Source organism: Vanacampus margaritifer, chromosome 1 (genome assembly GCF_051991255.1).
Source record: "Vanacampus margaritifer isolate UIUO_Vmar chromosome 1, RoL_Vmar_1.0, whole genome shotgun sequence".
NCBI classification, from domain to species: domain Eukaryota; kingdom Metazoa; phylum Chordata; class Actinopteri; order Syngnathiformes; family Syngnathidae; genus Vanacampus; species Vanacampus margaritifer.
In genome coordinates this window covers 47,731,499-47,749,020 of record NC_135432.1, presented here as the reverse complement: position 1 = coordinate 47,749,020, position 17,522 = coordinate 47,731,499, and the positions used below count along the sequence as shown (strand labels likewise).

At 37.2% G+C, this 17,522-nt stretch overlaps 1 protein-coding gene across 3 annotated transcripts in view; it reads right to left on the bottom strand.

Moving 5' to 3' along the window:
- The window catches only part of LOC144050565 (apolipoprotein B-100-like), a 107,166-nt gene that overhangs the window by 33,165 nt on the left and 56,479 nt on the right, over positions 1-17,522 (bottom strand). For all 3 annotated transcript variants that reach the window (XR_013293895.1, XM_077564054.1, XM_077563973.1), the window contains exons 7-8: positions 7,857-7,978; positions 7,381-7,754 (exon numbers count right to left, since the gene is read on the bottom strand). Coding sequence is in view for 2 of the 3 variants with exons in the window: in XM_077564054.1 (XP_077420180.1) it covers positions 7,381-7,754; positions 7,857-7,978 (496 nt within the window). In the remaining variant the exon portion in view is untranslated. The remainder of the gene's footprint in view (positions 1-7,380; positions 7,755-7,856; positions 7,979-17,522) is intronic.

Below are 17,522 nucleotides of genomic sequence, written 5' to 3'. Positions count from 1 at the left end.
TGACAATATCAGAATAATAGCCTGTACAAGTTAGTGGTGTGCGATACTGTAAATTTTGGTATCATTCTGATACCAAGTAAATACAGGGCCAGTATCGCCGATACCGATATCGATACTTTTAACTCTTTGACTGCCAGACGTTTTCAGAAAAGGGATGCTGTGGGTGCCAGCCGATTTAAGCATTTTGACTGATCTTTCAAGGTCCACAGAACATTTTGTGTTTGGACTATGGAAACACACATACTACCAAATGAAAGATTGGACTTTCACCCAAATGCTCTGTTTTGAAACAAAATACGGAGAAATAAAGCTTTTTGTGAAACGATATTATTTCATGCACTCTAGTGAATTTGACACATTTTTTTCCATGAATGATGCCACAAACACCTAAACAGTGCTTTACTCCTGTAAAACACTACCACCAACAATGAAAAAGTATTTTTTGATAGCAAAATACATTTATTTACATTCAACAGTGTAACAATTTGACAAAACAATTTGGCAAACTATTTACAAATGTGTGCAACCGTGGTACTATTTACAATTGTGTGGATGTTTCAAATACAGTTTTTCTTTTTGTAACACTCCCCTGCGTGCAAGGGGACGCAGCAGGATTTGCACAACAGATTAGTTTCACTGCAATTGCCCCTTAGCGTGCAGACGCTACACTTTCTTGCTGGCTTTTTTTCCCCGGGGAATAGCAAGTATATACTACAGTGTGTGTTTGGCCATGTTGCCATCAAGTCTACTCTCAGGATCATGATACGGTGACGTTACGGTGGTGTTACGTCTGGCTTCCTCGTGTCCTTCTGTTCCTATACCGGGTGGTAAGAGATGTTCTGATCCATCGTATCCACTCCATTCATGCTGGCATCGTAGTCCAGAACCAGTGTCTTCTCCGTGATCAGACTGTACCCACTCCTCCGATGAATATGCATTGGACTCGTCGTCCAATTGAACATCCGCCTGAGCAGATGTGCTCGGTTGTGCTCCGCGTTTTCCGGCGTTAGCATCACTAGCCGGTGAGGCTTTATGACGTGATCATAGCCGCCGCGTCAACGCTTCCAACTTCGGCGTCAACCTCGGCGTCACCATCATCATCATCGTCGTCATCAATGTGCTCTTTAGCATTGGTCGATGCTTTTCGTCTTTGAAAAAAATGCTCAAGCGTGAGCTGCTTGCAATCGGTCGCCATTTTCGCTTCCTCAGTCATTCTCCTCTCAACACTCTTCTACTGACGCATACCCAATCTTGTCCAAAGAGAGTCATCGCTGTCATCTAGTGCCCAAAAATAGGCATTTTACTAACTAGATCTGCTTGATACTTTCAGCACAGCTGGCCAAGGCTTTCCTCCACCCGTTTCCAAAAAAAAAAAAACAACAACATAGTGAACGTCTTTTAACGTCTTTGGCACTCCTCCGTAGGATTTTACTAAACGTTATTTAACGTTTTTGGCATTCAAAGAGTTAAAATATGGTATATATTAGTTGTGCAATGGATCATCATGGTTGGTTTGGATCAGACCCCACAGTACGGATCACGCCCAATCCGCAGATTGGTTGGTGGGGAACACGCTAAGCCTAACTTCAAAATAAAGTTTACCAAATACAGTAATACATTAATGACAATGCAAATACCCTGAGTACACTTTTAATTTGAAGTTTGCCCACCTTGTGACGTGATGGCTGCCTTGACTTCCCTTTTAGATGCTTCATTATCGTAGTTGATTGACATTGTAGTTGCGACCAACATCAACACAACGCTATACCGAACACATGGTCAATTGCTAATTAAGGACTCTAAGAAACCTACAATGCAGGTTGGCGTGGGTTCGCATCCCTGCGTGGCACATCATGTTTGTATATGTGCGTGTTTGTGTGAGTGAGGGCAAAAAAAAAAATTACAACGGCGTGATAATCTCCTTTCTAATTCCACTGTGGTTTGTAGCACTGTATGTTTTTTTTTGCTGCCACTGGCATTGTTGTCTTTCTTTGGGCCCATGGCGAAGAAAATTGTCGTGGAAAAATCAAAATGCACTCGCGAGTATGGAGCACCTCCGGGAGTATTCACGATCTGACTGTAAATGAGCAGTGCATTGTCTCAATTACCGCAACGTAAGCATGCGGCATTGTTCGGCTTCGCTCGGCTTTGCTCGGCTTCCTGTTATCAAGGTACGTTTGGCTTAGCTTGCTTTGCTTGGGTGTTCAAACTCCGAGGCATTTTTTAATCAGATTTTTGGGTTGAAGTCCAATTTGTACGAGTTCTGAGACATTCAAACGCCGAGGTTCCACTGTAATTATCTTTTATTTATTACTATCTGAAAAACGATCCGATCCGTGACTCAAATCCATGATTTTTTTGTGATTTGTGATCCGATGCACCACTAGTCTATATGGTGGGGGCAATATTCCGGGGAAAAAAATGGCAAATTTGCTACTTTATAAAGTCTCAGATTTGCGTATTTGCGACTTTATAAAGTGCTGATTTGCAAGAAAAAAACTCAACATAATTTTAATTGTCTTCAATTTTATGAATTATTATGAAATTACTGTATCAATGACTACTATAGATATATATATATATATATATATAATTAGAGCTGTCAAACAATTAATTTTTTAAATCAGATTAATCACATCTTGGAATTTTGATTAATCACGATTAATCGCTTAATAAAAAAGCCTTTTTTATCTACATTTTTTCCCCCGGCAAATTTGAAAAGCACCTTATGTGTTAATTCTTTTGACATTTAATGTTATGAGGACGTCTTCAAAAAAAATTGATCCACTGCACAAGGTCATCCTCCTCTGTTTCTAATGAATTAATTACTTGCATAATTTAAAATGGAAAAAAATGATCCCGATATTTTGACATGAACAAATATTCTAAATGTGATACACAAACATTCATTAAATCCTTTACTTTAATGCATACAATTATGTTTATTGCTCAAACACAAGCTGTGCTACCTTAAACATAGCCGTCCACAGTCACGCTAAAGGATAATCTATGGTTAAAATTAATAATGCAAATAATCTGCGTTAATTCATGATTAATGCGATAATTTTTTGTGATTAATTAATCAATTAATGCTTTAACTTTGACAGCGCTGATCAATTTTCAACCTTTAAGTGCTTTTGTGTTGTTTCCTTTTCAAGCATAAGACAAATTTAGGACAAAGTTCGTTGATAAATAATATTAAATATATTAAATATTTTATAAATGTTTTTTTCCCAGAAACAGAAACAACCATAGCAAAGTATTTGTTTTTACTTTCTTAAACAAAGTGCACAAAGTGATCATAGGAAAACAAATTATTTAACATATACTGCTCAGAAACTACAAATACAAAACAAAAACTACAAATTCTGCCTTCATTGCACTTTTTGTGGATTTTTTCCCCCCAAACTAAATAAACAAGATGTTAAAGATTATCATGCATAAAATATAAAACATAGAACTACATCCATCCATCCATTTTCTTAACCGCTTTTCCTCACAAGGGTCGCGGGGGGCACTGGAGCCTATCCCAGCTGGCTTCGGACAGTAGGCGGCGTACACCCTGAACTGGTTGCCAGCCAATCGCAGGGCACACAGAGACGAACAACCATCCACACTCACAATCACACCTATGGAGAACTTGGAGAGTTCAATTAACCTGACATGCATGTCTTTGGAATGTGGGAGGAAACCGGAGCACCCGGAGGAAACCCACGCAAGCACAGGGAGAACATGCAAACTCCACGCAGGAAGGCCGAAGCCCGGACTCGATCTCACGTCTTCTGCACTGGGAGGCGGACGTGCTAACCAGTCAGTCACCGTGCCGCCCATAAAACTACATACAAAAGAAATTATTTTTCAAGCGCAAAACTGTATGTGTTCAGGCAATCTACTACAAAGATGAGATGCTAAGTCACGTGACAGCACATGATTAAAACAGAAGGGGAGGAGAGAGAGCGGGACCAAGTGTGCCCTGTCTGCTCTGCTCAGACAGACAGAAGTGGAGTGTGAGGTGACATACCTGTTATCTGTTTGACCAAACCGCAGCAGTGCAATAAAGAGCCAAACTGAAACTAAACTACTAGATCGATATTATAGTGCCAGTATCGATCTGATAGCGATATCAACTTGGTAACGATAATATCTTATATTTGGATTGATCTTCCCACCTCGAGTACAAGTGTAAGATGAGTTGTCAAGTCATAGTATTACTTTTCATACAACAAATATACGTCAAAGTAAGATGTAAACAATAATGATGACAAATGAAGGTGGAAATCAAAAACTAATATTGCTTATGAGCGTTGTAAATGTGATCTAGATGACATGATCCGTGTATGGCTGATACATAAGTATTGTTCGCAACTTCAGCGTCTTTCCAGTCAACAAACTATATGAACAGAACAGACACATTTTAATGTATTCAAAAATACGTTTGAAATAATTACTTAATTTTTAGTTGCTTGATTTGAAGTATTATGAGGCTAAGTGTGATGTAGCCTGTTGTATCATAGATGACTTTGAGCGAGAGGAGGTGTACACCCTGGACTGCTTTCACATTCACACCTATCAGCAATTTAGAGTCTTCAATTCACCTCATCTACATGTTTTTTTGTGGCATGTGGGAGGAAGTCATCAGAGTACCCATACTGGTTAATACAATATTCTTAAAGCTCCCCAACTTCAAGCAGCTTAAGGAAATGATCCTTTAGTTTTAAACAGCTAGTTGTGCTGGACTAGAAATGCTCAACTTGGCACTGCAAATCATGCAGTTCCCATCGCTCAACTGTACATTTATAGAGCAATTTAAAACCAACTACTACTATTTCCTTAAGTTGGAACCTAGGGGCAGCAGATACAATTAAAACAGTAGAATTAAATCCTGTGGAAGACCATATGTTCCGTCATAGTCATACATGTGAATTCATCTTGGACATTCGTCCAACTACTTTCTTTTTATGCTCGACATAGTTAGTATGACGGGATTCCAATAATAAAGAAATCACACAATGTACCATCACAACAGCCACAAGTCGACTAGTGAGCGCACCAAATTGCCGGCTGCACAGATAGGCCAAGCAATGCAGCGGGATCACTTGCAGCCAATGACGGCCATATTATCAGGGATCATTTGAGTCCTGTGTGTGTCTTGACGTGGCAGAAGCCCTGAGACTGACTCACCAAACCCCAGGGGTTTGATATCAATTAAATTAAATATTATCCATAACAATTATTGCCATTATCATGTGTCATCAAAGTTAAGGTAAGCACCGGTGCATAATTTAGTTATAATTCATCAAGTATTCTGTGTCCGAGAGCAAATCAGTTCACCTGAGCTAAATTTCTGGGTCGCCTTTGTGGCTCGGGGGAGCATTTGAAGGATTGCTTTTTTCGACATGACCCGCCCTCTTCTGCCTCATCAGTCCTCATGCCAAAGATTAGCCAATCTAATCAGTATAGGCAGGTGGTACCAGCCAATTACAGGCTTAGGATGGTAGGCCATGGTTGAACAATGTGCATCAGGGAGGGTTTAGAAGTGGTTATACTCAATACTAACTTAAAAGAAGTAGGTATACTCAATGCTGACTGAAAAAGACCCGCTACGAGCAAAACGTTGGACAATTCTGGAGGGATTTTTTTTTCGGAGCCTTGATCTAAATCCTATTGAATATCTGTGGAAGGAACTAAAACATGTCATCTGGAGAAATCACCCTTCAAACTTGGGACAACTGCAGTTCGCTCATGAAGACTTGCTGAGAAGTCTCATTGAAAGTTTGAAAATTCATTTGATTGCAGTGAAAGGTCGTGCAATATTAAGTTATGGGTCATTTTTGTCAAGCCTCTTTCATGAGTTTGATTTTTAAAATGATTCTGCTGAACCACATTTCAAAAGCAATGTTTGACTTTTATTGGTTAATTTTCATTCATTTTTAAAATTATTGTTTTTGTCCGATTCTGTCATGTTTCGGTTCTGTGGGAGTTGAGTTTTTGTTTGTTATGGGTGTTCTTGTTTTTGTCTGTGGTTGGTGTTTTTGTCATGTGTTCCTGGTTTCTTCCCTTGTCTTTGTTATGTCTAACCACGTCCACCTGAGTGTGTTTTCCCTTCCCCAGGTGTGTCTCATTAGTGTTGGTGTATTTATGCTGCATTCGAGGATAGTCGGACGGCAGATATAATTGAGTTGTTTTTTCTGAGTTCTGACCTGAAAGCATTCGAGGCGAAAGTAAATAACCATAATGGCGGATAGTGATAAATTGTTTTTTATTTTGGTCCTCAAAACTCATTTTGACCACCAGCAAACTTGCCTTCTTGCAATTTTGCTACATTTATTGTTTTTATCTTATTTCATTAGCATTCCATACAGTTAAGTAGTTTCAGTAATTTCATGCAGGGTGACAGCGGCATACTGCCACATACGTTGTCTTACGTGAAGTTATGTCAAATATTTATGAATGAAGAAAGCTATCTAGTTTTATACTCAAGTAAATTGTTTTACCATTCATGGTCTTGTTTCCAAAGGGGTTGCCATTGAAGAGTGACGTCACATTTAGTTCGTCCGAGAAGTCGGGGTACTTTTTTTTCCGACTTCGCAGGTGGAATTTCCGAGTTCAAGGAGGCGTTCCCGTACACACTTCCTGGTTTGAACTTGGAAAAGTCAGACTTCCGACCCTCCGCGAATGCAGCATAAGTCTGTTGTGTTTGTCCAGTCGGTGTGGGTGCTTTTTCTATGTTATGTGTGGAAGTTTGTGGAAGTCCTCGCCACAGCCAATTCGTCCTCGTCACATACAATTCGGCCTTGTCACAGCCAAGAAGCCATAGCCCCAGACAAATCATAGCCATTCCACGGCAAGTCAAGTCAAGGCAAATCAGGTCCTGTCACGTCACGCTCGTTCCAGTCATGGCGACCAGTTTACTCACACCGCATCCAGTAATGGCGACCAGTCCCGTCCAGTCATGGCGATCAGTCCAGTCCCGTCCACAAATGGCGACCAGTCCAGTCATGTCACATCCAGTCATGGTTGTCTGATCACCTTTCTCCCTATGGTTAATAAAAGTACCACGCATTGCACTTGATTCCTGTTTCCCTGCATTTGGGTCCACCATCCCTCATCCACTCAGGTTCCCTCATGACAGATTCAAGTTATTTCTGTGATCACTGCAGGGTTTTCTTTAATTAAGAGAAGGGTACCAAAAATGTATCCACATGTATAGATTGGTCTACATTGTCAGAGTGTGTATCATGACAGTAGTGTAGCCCTGGCCGTCAGTCATGATACACACTCTGAGGCATGACACTTTACTAAGTCGTGCTTTTGGATAAATACTGTAGCTCATTATCCAAAGTAGTTATTCTGCAACAAATCGAGTTTTAAATGGCTTACCTTCAAGATTGTATATAAGTAGGTTGAAAGGTGAGTTGGTTATGGCCTTGTATTGCACAATGTACATGGGGCTATCAATAGAGTGGTTGCCACCAGAAATTGAGCCTTCCAAACTATAGAAGTTGCTGTTGATCTTGATAGATGCTTCAGCCACACCAAGAAGGGGCACAGTGAAATCTAAAGCGGGTGGTACAATGAATGACGGTAGTCTATAGATTTTGGGTGGGACATGTAAACCTATTGCTGACAAATCTAAAGCAGGAACTGACAGGGAACTGGGAAAATGCAGTTCCTCAGACTTTTTGCCCCCCAGTGGAAGAGGAAGCGAGAATGCCATGTAGTCCTTGTTGAATTTGTATCGGAACAAGTTGTCACTGTTAAAGTAAATGTCATATTAGCTATCATGTCACTTTTCACATGAAAATATATTTTAAAGATTTAGTAGGACCAAGATCAAATGACCAAGAGTTACTTACAACTGCAGGAACATTCTCTCAGGTAGAGATGGTACAATCAGGTTTGAGAGTCTCCTCTTATTTTGCATGAGTTTAAGAATGGGAATGCTTACTGTCAACTTGCCCAGCCAAATATTCACTGCCTGCATGGAAAAAGTTTAGGTATTAATTTCTTTGATTTCATTAACTAATAATTTGTATGCTAATATTTTAGGCATGTTCTTGGTGTATATTACAACTGAAATGAACCAAACAAAATTGTCTGGTATTGAAACTCATTATCTTTATTTAAAGACGCATTTTCTCAAAGATTTCATTAGTTTTTGTAAATGTGGTTAAAGTTAAAGCATTAACTCATTAATTAATCACAAACAAATAATTGCATTAATCATGTATTAACACAGATTAATCACACTATTAATTTTGACCACAGATTATCCTTTAGTTTGACAGCAGATGTTTACTTTTAACGTAGCGTAGGTTGTGTTTGAACAATAAACATAAACTAGAAAAATTCCCGCGGAAATTTTGAATGGGACTGCTGACTCTTGTAAATGAGCTGAACAGTTTAAAATTCAAACCACTGGAATCGCTCAAGAAATGTGGAAGTTAACCATAATCAACATCAACTAAAAATATCTCACTGTCCCTTTAAGAAAAATGCACTTTCACGCACACACATTTGACTTTGTTAATGAGCTGAACAGTTTAAAATTTAAACGACTGGAATCGCTCAAGAAATGTGGAAGTTAACCATAATCAACATCAACTAAAAGTATCTCACTGTCCCTGAAAATGTATTTAAAAAAATGTAAATGAGCTGAAGAGTTTAAAATTTAAACGACAAAAATCGGTCAAGAAATGTGGAAGTTAACCATAATCAACAGAAACTAAAAATATCTCACTGTCACTTTAAGAGCTGAAAGATATTATAACATTTTTAATACCTAATTTCATATATCAACTATTGTTACACATTATGAACATTTTAATTCTTCATATTAACCTATAAGACATATTTTGTGTCCTGAGCAGAGCAGATGATGTCGACCTCGTATGGTCTGGCCTTAAGCTGGGTCATATTATTTAGTCTAAAGAAGTTCCTTCTCTGTGCGAAAACACATTTCTGTTCGTGAGAGAGAGCGCACACTCATATAACTATGTTACATTAGGAGCTGTTGAGTTCAACTTGTTTGTGAGATTTTGTTATGGGAGAAAGTACTGAGAAGTGCCTTGAAAGTATATTTTGACTAGAGACGAATACAGCTGTATCTGTGTGCTGAGAACTCTGTTTTTCAACCTGTATTTTTCCATTATATAACACATTTACTTATTCATGAGGGGCGGTGTTGGAGACACTGTTCTGGCGATTTGATTGTAATAAAGTGTGGGCTCTTCGAAAGAGGAGTGGCATTATTGATCTGAAACTGTTGGAGTTTGATTCAATGATGTAACGGAAATCTCCGGAATAAATCATCCTGCACAGGAACTCTGTTCATTTCTTATCCCATAATTTGATTTATTGGACACGCAAAAGTATGGATTTTTAATATACCTTCTTCAGATGGTGACGACCTGACTACAGAGACTTTTGACGGTTTGAATTCCTGGCGCCATATTAACTGAGGTAAGTGGAGTAATTATCCACGTTTAAGGAATTCTTTCTGTTTGGGACCGCTCCGGCCGCCATGCGTTTTGTAAATAACTAAATCAAAGGTGGGATTTGTGTGAACAGAGGTATAAGTTTAAATTGTTTGGTTGTATGGAGTCCATGATTGTGGATTTTCCTACGGTATTTGAAAAATACACATGTGGTGACGAGCAATGTTTATGAAGATGCTGTCACGTTGAATTGAGTGCAACTGCATGGGGAAGTCAATTTAAAAAGCATTTTGTTTTTATAAGCGTTAGATATTTGGATAATTGGTTTGAAATCCATATATATGTGTTGAAGTTGTTTGGATAAGTGGTTTGAAGTCCACATATATGGGTTGAAGTTGAGAGGAAGTCAGCTTAAAAAGCATTTTTGTTTTTATAAGCGTTAGATATTTGGATAATTGGTTTGGAGTCCATATATATGTATTGAAGTTGAGGGGAAGTCAGCTTGAAAAGCATTTTTGTCTTTACAAGAAAAGCATTTTGTTTTTACAAGCGATAGATTCTTGGGTAATTAGAAATGATCCTTGAATAAAATAAAGTCAGCGGATAGACGCAGCAGAGAGTACGACTGCTGTTATGTAATCGGGACAAGATATTTGCTCAACTTATGGAAGTCAGATTGACATAAAACGGACTTAATATGCCGTTTTAAGATCAATCGCTAGGTCTTTTGAATAATTGGTTATTGATATTCTTAGACAAGAGATATTTGCTCAACTTATGGAAGTCAGACCGACATAAGAATATTTGGAACTCCTTAAGATCGGTCGATAGGTCTTGGAATATTCGGTTATTAAAATTCTTAGACAATACTGTTCAGCTGGGACAAGAACAGTTATCCGGATTTTATATGTTTTGATATGTCGTACAAATGTCTTACATGTCTTGTCTGTCCGTTGTGTGTGTATGCCGTCTGATCGGTGAAGAAACTCTAACGTCACGGTAAAATCTTAAAGTGACCGCGACGAGAACAGTTGACTCATTTTAAATATTAATACGACGTAACGTCAATATAATATAATATAATATAATATAATATAATATAATATAATATAATATAATATAATATAATATAATATAATATAATATAATATAATATAATATAATAAGCTATAAAATACGGGCAATAATTAATAGAAAGTATGGACACTATTTGAGAACTACAAAAATGGTTGTCATGAGGCGACAGGGAGTTGCGAGCACATGCGCATTTGCGATCGGAGAAATGCCCAGTCCGTGGTTTGAAAAACTGATAAAATGGATATACGATTGCGGTGGAATAAATCTTATGGCGCCGTTATAAGCTACAGTAAGTTAATTTTATTGATGGGGGACGTTGAGGCTTGCGCCGCGGGCGTTCGACGTAAAAAACGAGATATAGAACACTTTTACGAGTGGAATAAAAACGACACATAATCGTGTATTTTTGGATAAGATGATGATGAATAATGCTAGAATACTAGCTTTAGGTATTTTTGTGAAGTTATAACCATTTATATAACTTTAAATAATGATATAAGACTAAATGATTTGACCTGATATCACTTCCGCTAGTCGGAATTAAAGCTTCCGGATTAAACATACCGTTTAAATAATGACTTAAAATGTAATTAATATTGAACGACGGGACTTAATTATATTGTGAAAAAGGTTAGTTTATTCTAATAAGATATGGCATTTGTTACACGGCGCCCGCTCGCTAATAATGTTAAGAGTGTTATAAGTAATATGTAATTTTTATATAGAGGAGAGTCCCGGACGTATCTTTAAGAAAAGTGTATTGAAAAAATGATTAATACTAAAATGTTGCTTTGCAAATAAAATAACTGTATAATACAAATTTATGTAATAAAACAAATTAAGCCGTTTAATAAGCGCTAAACGGGATAAATTAATTAGACGGTAAAATTACTAATAAAACTTCTAACGCTAAAACCCGCAATTGTCTGCGTTAAATAATTGAACGACATTATATATATAAATTGTTGCCATAACTGATTTTATAAGCCCCTTATATAAATTTCTTAAGCACTAATGTTGAATACTTAAACTGGCTTCACGAGTGCAAATACGTCATATTTAAAATTATGTTTGATATAAAACGAACGAATATTAATACACAAATAACATAAAGAGGTATAGTTTCAAGATATTATAAAATTTAGATGCATGTCTTATGTTTGTAGACTCTACAAGTCACCCATGATCTACAATGTAGAGCTTTGACTGATTGTAGTTGCTATGACTCATTTTGACCACCAGATGTCCCCTTTCTCGGGTTAAAAAATGCCAACAGCCATCAATCTTTGTAATGAGGTCAAATAAAATGCTTTTATAAAAGGTAATGTTAATTGTGTGATTGTTAATCTGCTTTTAAAGTTTAATGAGAGGATGTATGTTTGTTTTTTCTGGGATTGTTTTTGGATTAAGTAGTTCAGTCTCTACTCTTATAATAATAATAATAATAATAATAATAATAATAATAATAATAATAACTAAAAACGAATAACTTGGATGGCAATTAATGTGGAATGATTCTTTATATAGATGATTGTTTTTTCCCTTATAATTTTGTTTGTGCGCGAGAACATTGTTTAATAAATTTTAAATATCTTTTCAGAATCAGGAGACACACCCATTAAGGACAATTGGGGTCCCACCAAAGTGCCATATTCCGGTCCTGGGGATGAAGTAATGTGTTAATTATAATTTAAAAGGAGTTTTTTTATTTTTTATTTTTTTTCTCGCATGTTTATAAATAGAAAATAATTTTAATCTCTCCTGAATATATTTAACCTTTGAATTCGACATTTGAAGTCTCATTACAAACAGACTGGGGAAGCTATCTGGAAGAATTACATTTTTGACATAATTTGAGGTGCTATGTAATTAAAAATCATTCCTGCTTTGACGTTTGACCAAAGGCTAACTTTACGGGCTGCGGCCTCCATTGAGAAAACATTAATTGAAAACTACACACTTATTAATTAACTATATTTGTAAATTGTTAGAGTATATCTGTCCTATTTTATCCTAAGTATTATTTATGAAGGTATGCAAACCATATTAAATTAAATATTGTAAACCATAACAAATATTGACATATAATTAGTAATTATTTAAAATTGTAAACTTTCATTGTTTTAATTATTATTATTATTTTTTTTATTTTTTTTATTAAAAAAAAAATATATATATATTTTCTTCCCCTTTCTCAAAATGTTTTGAATTTTTTAATAAAGGAAGTTTTTGTTTTTAATATTTACTGACATGTTATGGCCTAAATACTGTTGGGGCAGATTTTAGTGTTTTCAGTCGAGTGAGGATTATTGGTCGGGGGTCATTATTTCAGAACAAAGTCAACTGGCGGGACACAGACCTCTTTAAAAAAAAAACACCCACAAAGAAACTGCAACTGCCACCACCATCAGAGGGGCGTGATGCAGCCATCATCACAAAACATCCTGCCAATACCTGATGGAGAGTTGAGGTTCCTGGCGCCACCTGTTGCCACAATGACTGTGCCATCATATACAAATGTGATAAAAGAAAAACTGCTCCACTGCCCAATGCACACAATGCTCCGCACGAACTGTCCTATGAAAAACTGCTCCATATGCTCTGCACAAGCGTCCTTAAAGCATTCCTGCGTCCAGAACTGTCCACTACGATGGTGACTCAACCCCACAAACAATGCTTTCCTTGAATTAGTGATACTGGACCATATGATGTGATACTGACTGTTTACACTGCACTCTATTTTTGACAGATATAAGGTGATAACATTTACAGTAAAACATTTCGTAAATATAATGAACTGATTGACAACACTATATACACACAGATTTATTACATTTTAAAAACGTTTGATGTCTATTTTGATTTGATCTGATTTGTTTATCTCTGTCTATTTTAAAACAGTCAGCTTTTTGGACAAACATCAACAAGGGGGACTAGCAAGCTTAATGATAACATTAAAACTAAGGGCAACTTTATGTATTAATAATAATTGATGAATTGGCTGAAAACTGAGATTCTTTGTAAAATTCATTGGCATAAGCTACAATATTTTTTATAGTACAAAAGATAATACAGGTAAATTTCGTCTGGTTTCAGAAATTGAAACAGCTAATATGAATACAGATAAGATACAATTTATTTCAATCTTAATTATTATATTTTACTTTTTTAAGTTTGGTCTTCTAGTGTTTTCCCGAATTCTCTTTTGAAATTTAAATAGTTGCTTGGGACGCATTGTCGAATTTGCTGGTTAAATGTAAAATTTTCCCCTCTTTCTAAACAAAAAGCAAGCAAAAGTTATTTACTGCAAAACTTTATATATTAGTCTGAAATAGTCTATAAAGCGATTTTTTTCACATGGGGGAATTATTGGTTGGTCTGGGTATATCGTCGCGAAGTACACAAACAGTCCATGTTAAATAAATAAATTTAAAATTAAAAGTTAGTCTTAATGCGATAATTATAGATAGTCCGTGAGAATGAATTTTACAGGAGGACAATTGGGGATTTCCTTGACCATGGAGAAGGAGTAAGTTTTGGCAGAGACGGCGAAAATAAGGTGAATATGTTCCATTTCTATTTCTATTTTTCCCCTGGGGCCCTGGGGTTAGATGTTATTTTTTGATTTTATTTGTTGACGAAAGTTGCATTTATTTAATGGCCGGAAGCACATCCATGCTATATCTATAACAATAAATATTATAATAAAACATTCCAATAATTATTACATTCTGTAAACAAAATTGGCCTCGTCAGATTTGAACTGGCTAAAGATTTTCATTTTTTGCATTTAAGAATGTGCTCAGGTCATTAAAGTCAGCCAAAGGCTGGATCCTAATTGAATGTCACAACAAACAGAATTTTTTCCCACAGGAGAGGCCTACAGAACTTTACTAACATTTACTAACTCCTAACTATATAACACTACCAAAATGCTCTTTCAAAAAGAAGGGATGTGAATAAATGTTTATTAGTGACTAAATGAAAATATTTTGCACCCAGATAAGGTGATGAAAAGGTCAATCTAGTCCAGTCCACGGGGCACCTGGTTCCACATCTTGCCTATTAGACCAGCCGGAGGTCCGCCTTCTACTCAACCCCCACCTTCAGGAGCCAGCCACCAGCGGGAGCCAACTGAGTGACCAGACGTGCCAGCCGAGAGGCCATTCAACTGCTTCCAGTTTCCACCAGACGAGCTGAGGATTACCCAATGGAGATAGGAGGAATGTGTCCCTTTTCCGGGGCGTTCCACAAAGAATGAGTCACACCTTGGGCCCGGTGATCATCTCTGGCAGTTGATGTGGGTTCTAAAAAAGCTGAAGGAATCCATCCATCCATCCATTCCCTTGACCACTTGTTCTCACAATGATTGTGAGGGTGCTGGAGCCTATCCCAACTGGCTTCGGGCAGGAGGCAAAGTGCAACCTGAACAGGTTGCCAGCCAATCGCAAAGCTGAAGGACTCTGTTTGAAAACCCCCCCCCCCCAAAAAAACAAAAAAAAACGCAAGCAACAAAACTTCCCTAGCCCAAACGACAACAAGTCTTCAATCGCATCTCCAATTGCACGTACATAATGACACTCTTTCTCATACTGACTGTTATGCCAATTTGCTATTTCTGGGATCCCCCAACACAAATTTTGAACATAATCACAACACACTGTCTTCATATATGATATGCCTATTTTACTGAGAAAAAAACAAAAAATCTTTTAATGAATCACATTGTTTTGACATATGACTGACCTCCTCTCCTGCTAAAAAGAATGTTTTCATTTTTCCTCTTCCTATGTTGCACCTGCCATTGCGATGATGAAAATCCCGTGGGATTCCTTTGGTAAAAATGTTTAAATATTTAGTTATTGGGCTTTATTTTAAAAAGCCCAAAGGGCGGACTGAAAGATATTATAACATTTTTAATACCTAATTTCATATATCAACTATTGTTACACATTATGAACATTTTAATTCTTCATATTAACCTATAAGACATATTTTGTGTCCTGAGCAGAGCAGATGATGTCGACCTCATATGGTCTGGCCTTAAGCTGGGTCATATTATTTAGTCTAAAGAAGTTCCTTCTCTGTGCGAAAACACATTTCTGTTCGTGAGAGAGAGCGCACACTCATATAACTATGTTACATTAGGAGCTGTTGAGTTCAACTTGTTAGTGAGATTTTGTTATGGGAGAAAGTACTGAGAAGTGCCTTGAAAGTATATTTTGACTAGAGACGAATACAGCTGTATCTGTGTGCTGAGAACTCTGTTTTTCAACCTGTATTTTTCCATTATATAACACATTTACTTATTCATGAGGGGCGGTGTTGGAGACACTGTTCTGGCGATTTGATTGTAATAAAGTGTGGGCTCTTCGAAAGAGGAGTGGCATTATTGATCTGAAACTGTTGGAGTTTGATTCAATGATGTAACGGAAATCTCCGGAATAAATCCTCCTGCGCAGGAACTCTGTTCATTTCTTATCCCATAATTAGATTTATTGGACACGCAAAAGTATGGATTTTTAATATACCTTCTTCAGAGCGCACACACATTTTTGACTTCGAGCCGTCAGCAAGCAAGCAGTCCCATAATTCCCGCGGAAATTTTGAATGGGACTGCTGACTCTTTGGTAATGAGCTGAACAGTTTAAAATTTAAACCACTGGAATCGCTCAAGAAATGTGGAAGTTAACCATAATGAACATCAACTAAAAGTATCTCACTCTCCTTGAACATGTATTTAAAAAAATGTAAATGAGCTGAACAGTTTAAAATTTAAATGACTGGAATCGGTCCAGAAATGTGGAAGTTAACCATAATCTAAAAATATGTCACTGTCACTTTAAGAACTCATACCCTTTTTTGACTTGGAGCAGTCACGCGCCCCACATTCCATTGAGATTGCATGAGAGAAGCACCCCTTCAACAAAAGCCTCAAGCAAGCAGTCCCATAACTAGAAAAATTCCCTCGGAAATTTTGAATGGGACTGCTGACTCTTGTAAATGAGCTGAACAGTTTAAAACTTAAAAGACTGGAATCGCTCAAGAAATGTGGAAGTTAACCATAATCAACATAAACTAAAAGTATCTTACTGTCCATAAAAAATTGTAAATGAGCTGAACAGTTTAAAATTTAAACGACTGGAATCAGTCAAGAAATGTGGAAGTTAACTATAATCAACATAAACTAAAAGTATCTTACTGTCCCTTTAAGAAACATGCACATTCACGCACGCACATTTGACTTGGAGACGTCACGCGCCCCACATTCCATTGAGATCGCATGAGAGAAGCACCCCTTGAACAAAAGCCTCTCACGACTTAACGGTTGAAGATACAGATTCAAGAAATGGCTCGTTAGAACGGCAAGGGTTTGGGGAACACGAGCATGTTCTCATTTTCTTAATCGGATAAAAAATGACCAAATGAGAGCAGGTTGAAAACTTATGATTTATCAGAAATGGAGAGAGGAAGGCGCCTGAAATTAACATGTAAAAGACAGGCGAATTAGTCCGACTTCTCTTGCTTAAGGTGAAAATAAAGGTACTAAATGACACCTTAGCCAAATAAAAGTTAGTTTGTCTGAAAGAAGACACTCGTGACTACAAAATGTGAGAATTTGACGTCTAGTGACAAAAGATCGTTGCCATGGTGACGAGTTGAAGTGACGTCACGCACCCACATTGCATTGAGATTGAATGAGAGAAGCACCCCTTCAACAAAAGCCTCTCGCGACTTAACGGTTGAAGATACAAATTCAAGAAAGGGCTCGTTAGAACGGCAAGGGTTTGGGGAACACGAGCATGTTCTCATTTTCTTAATCGGATAAAAAATGACCAAATGAGAGCAGGTTGAAAACTTATGATTTATCAGAAATGGAGAGAGGAAGGCGCCTGAAATTAACATGGCAGAGATAAGCGAGTTGGTCCGACTTGTCCGAGCTTAAAGGGAAAATAAAGGTACTAAATGACACCTTAACCAAATAAAAGTTAGTTTGTCTGAAAGAAG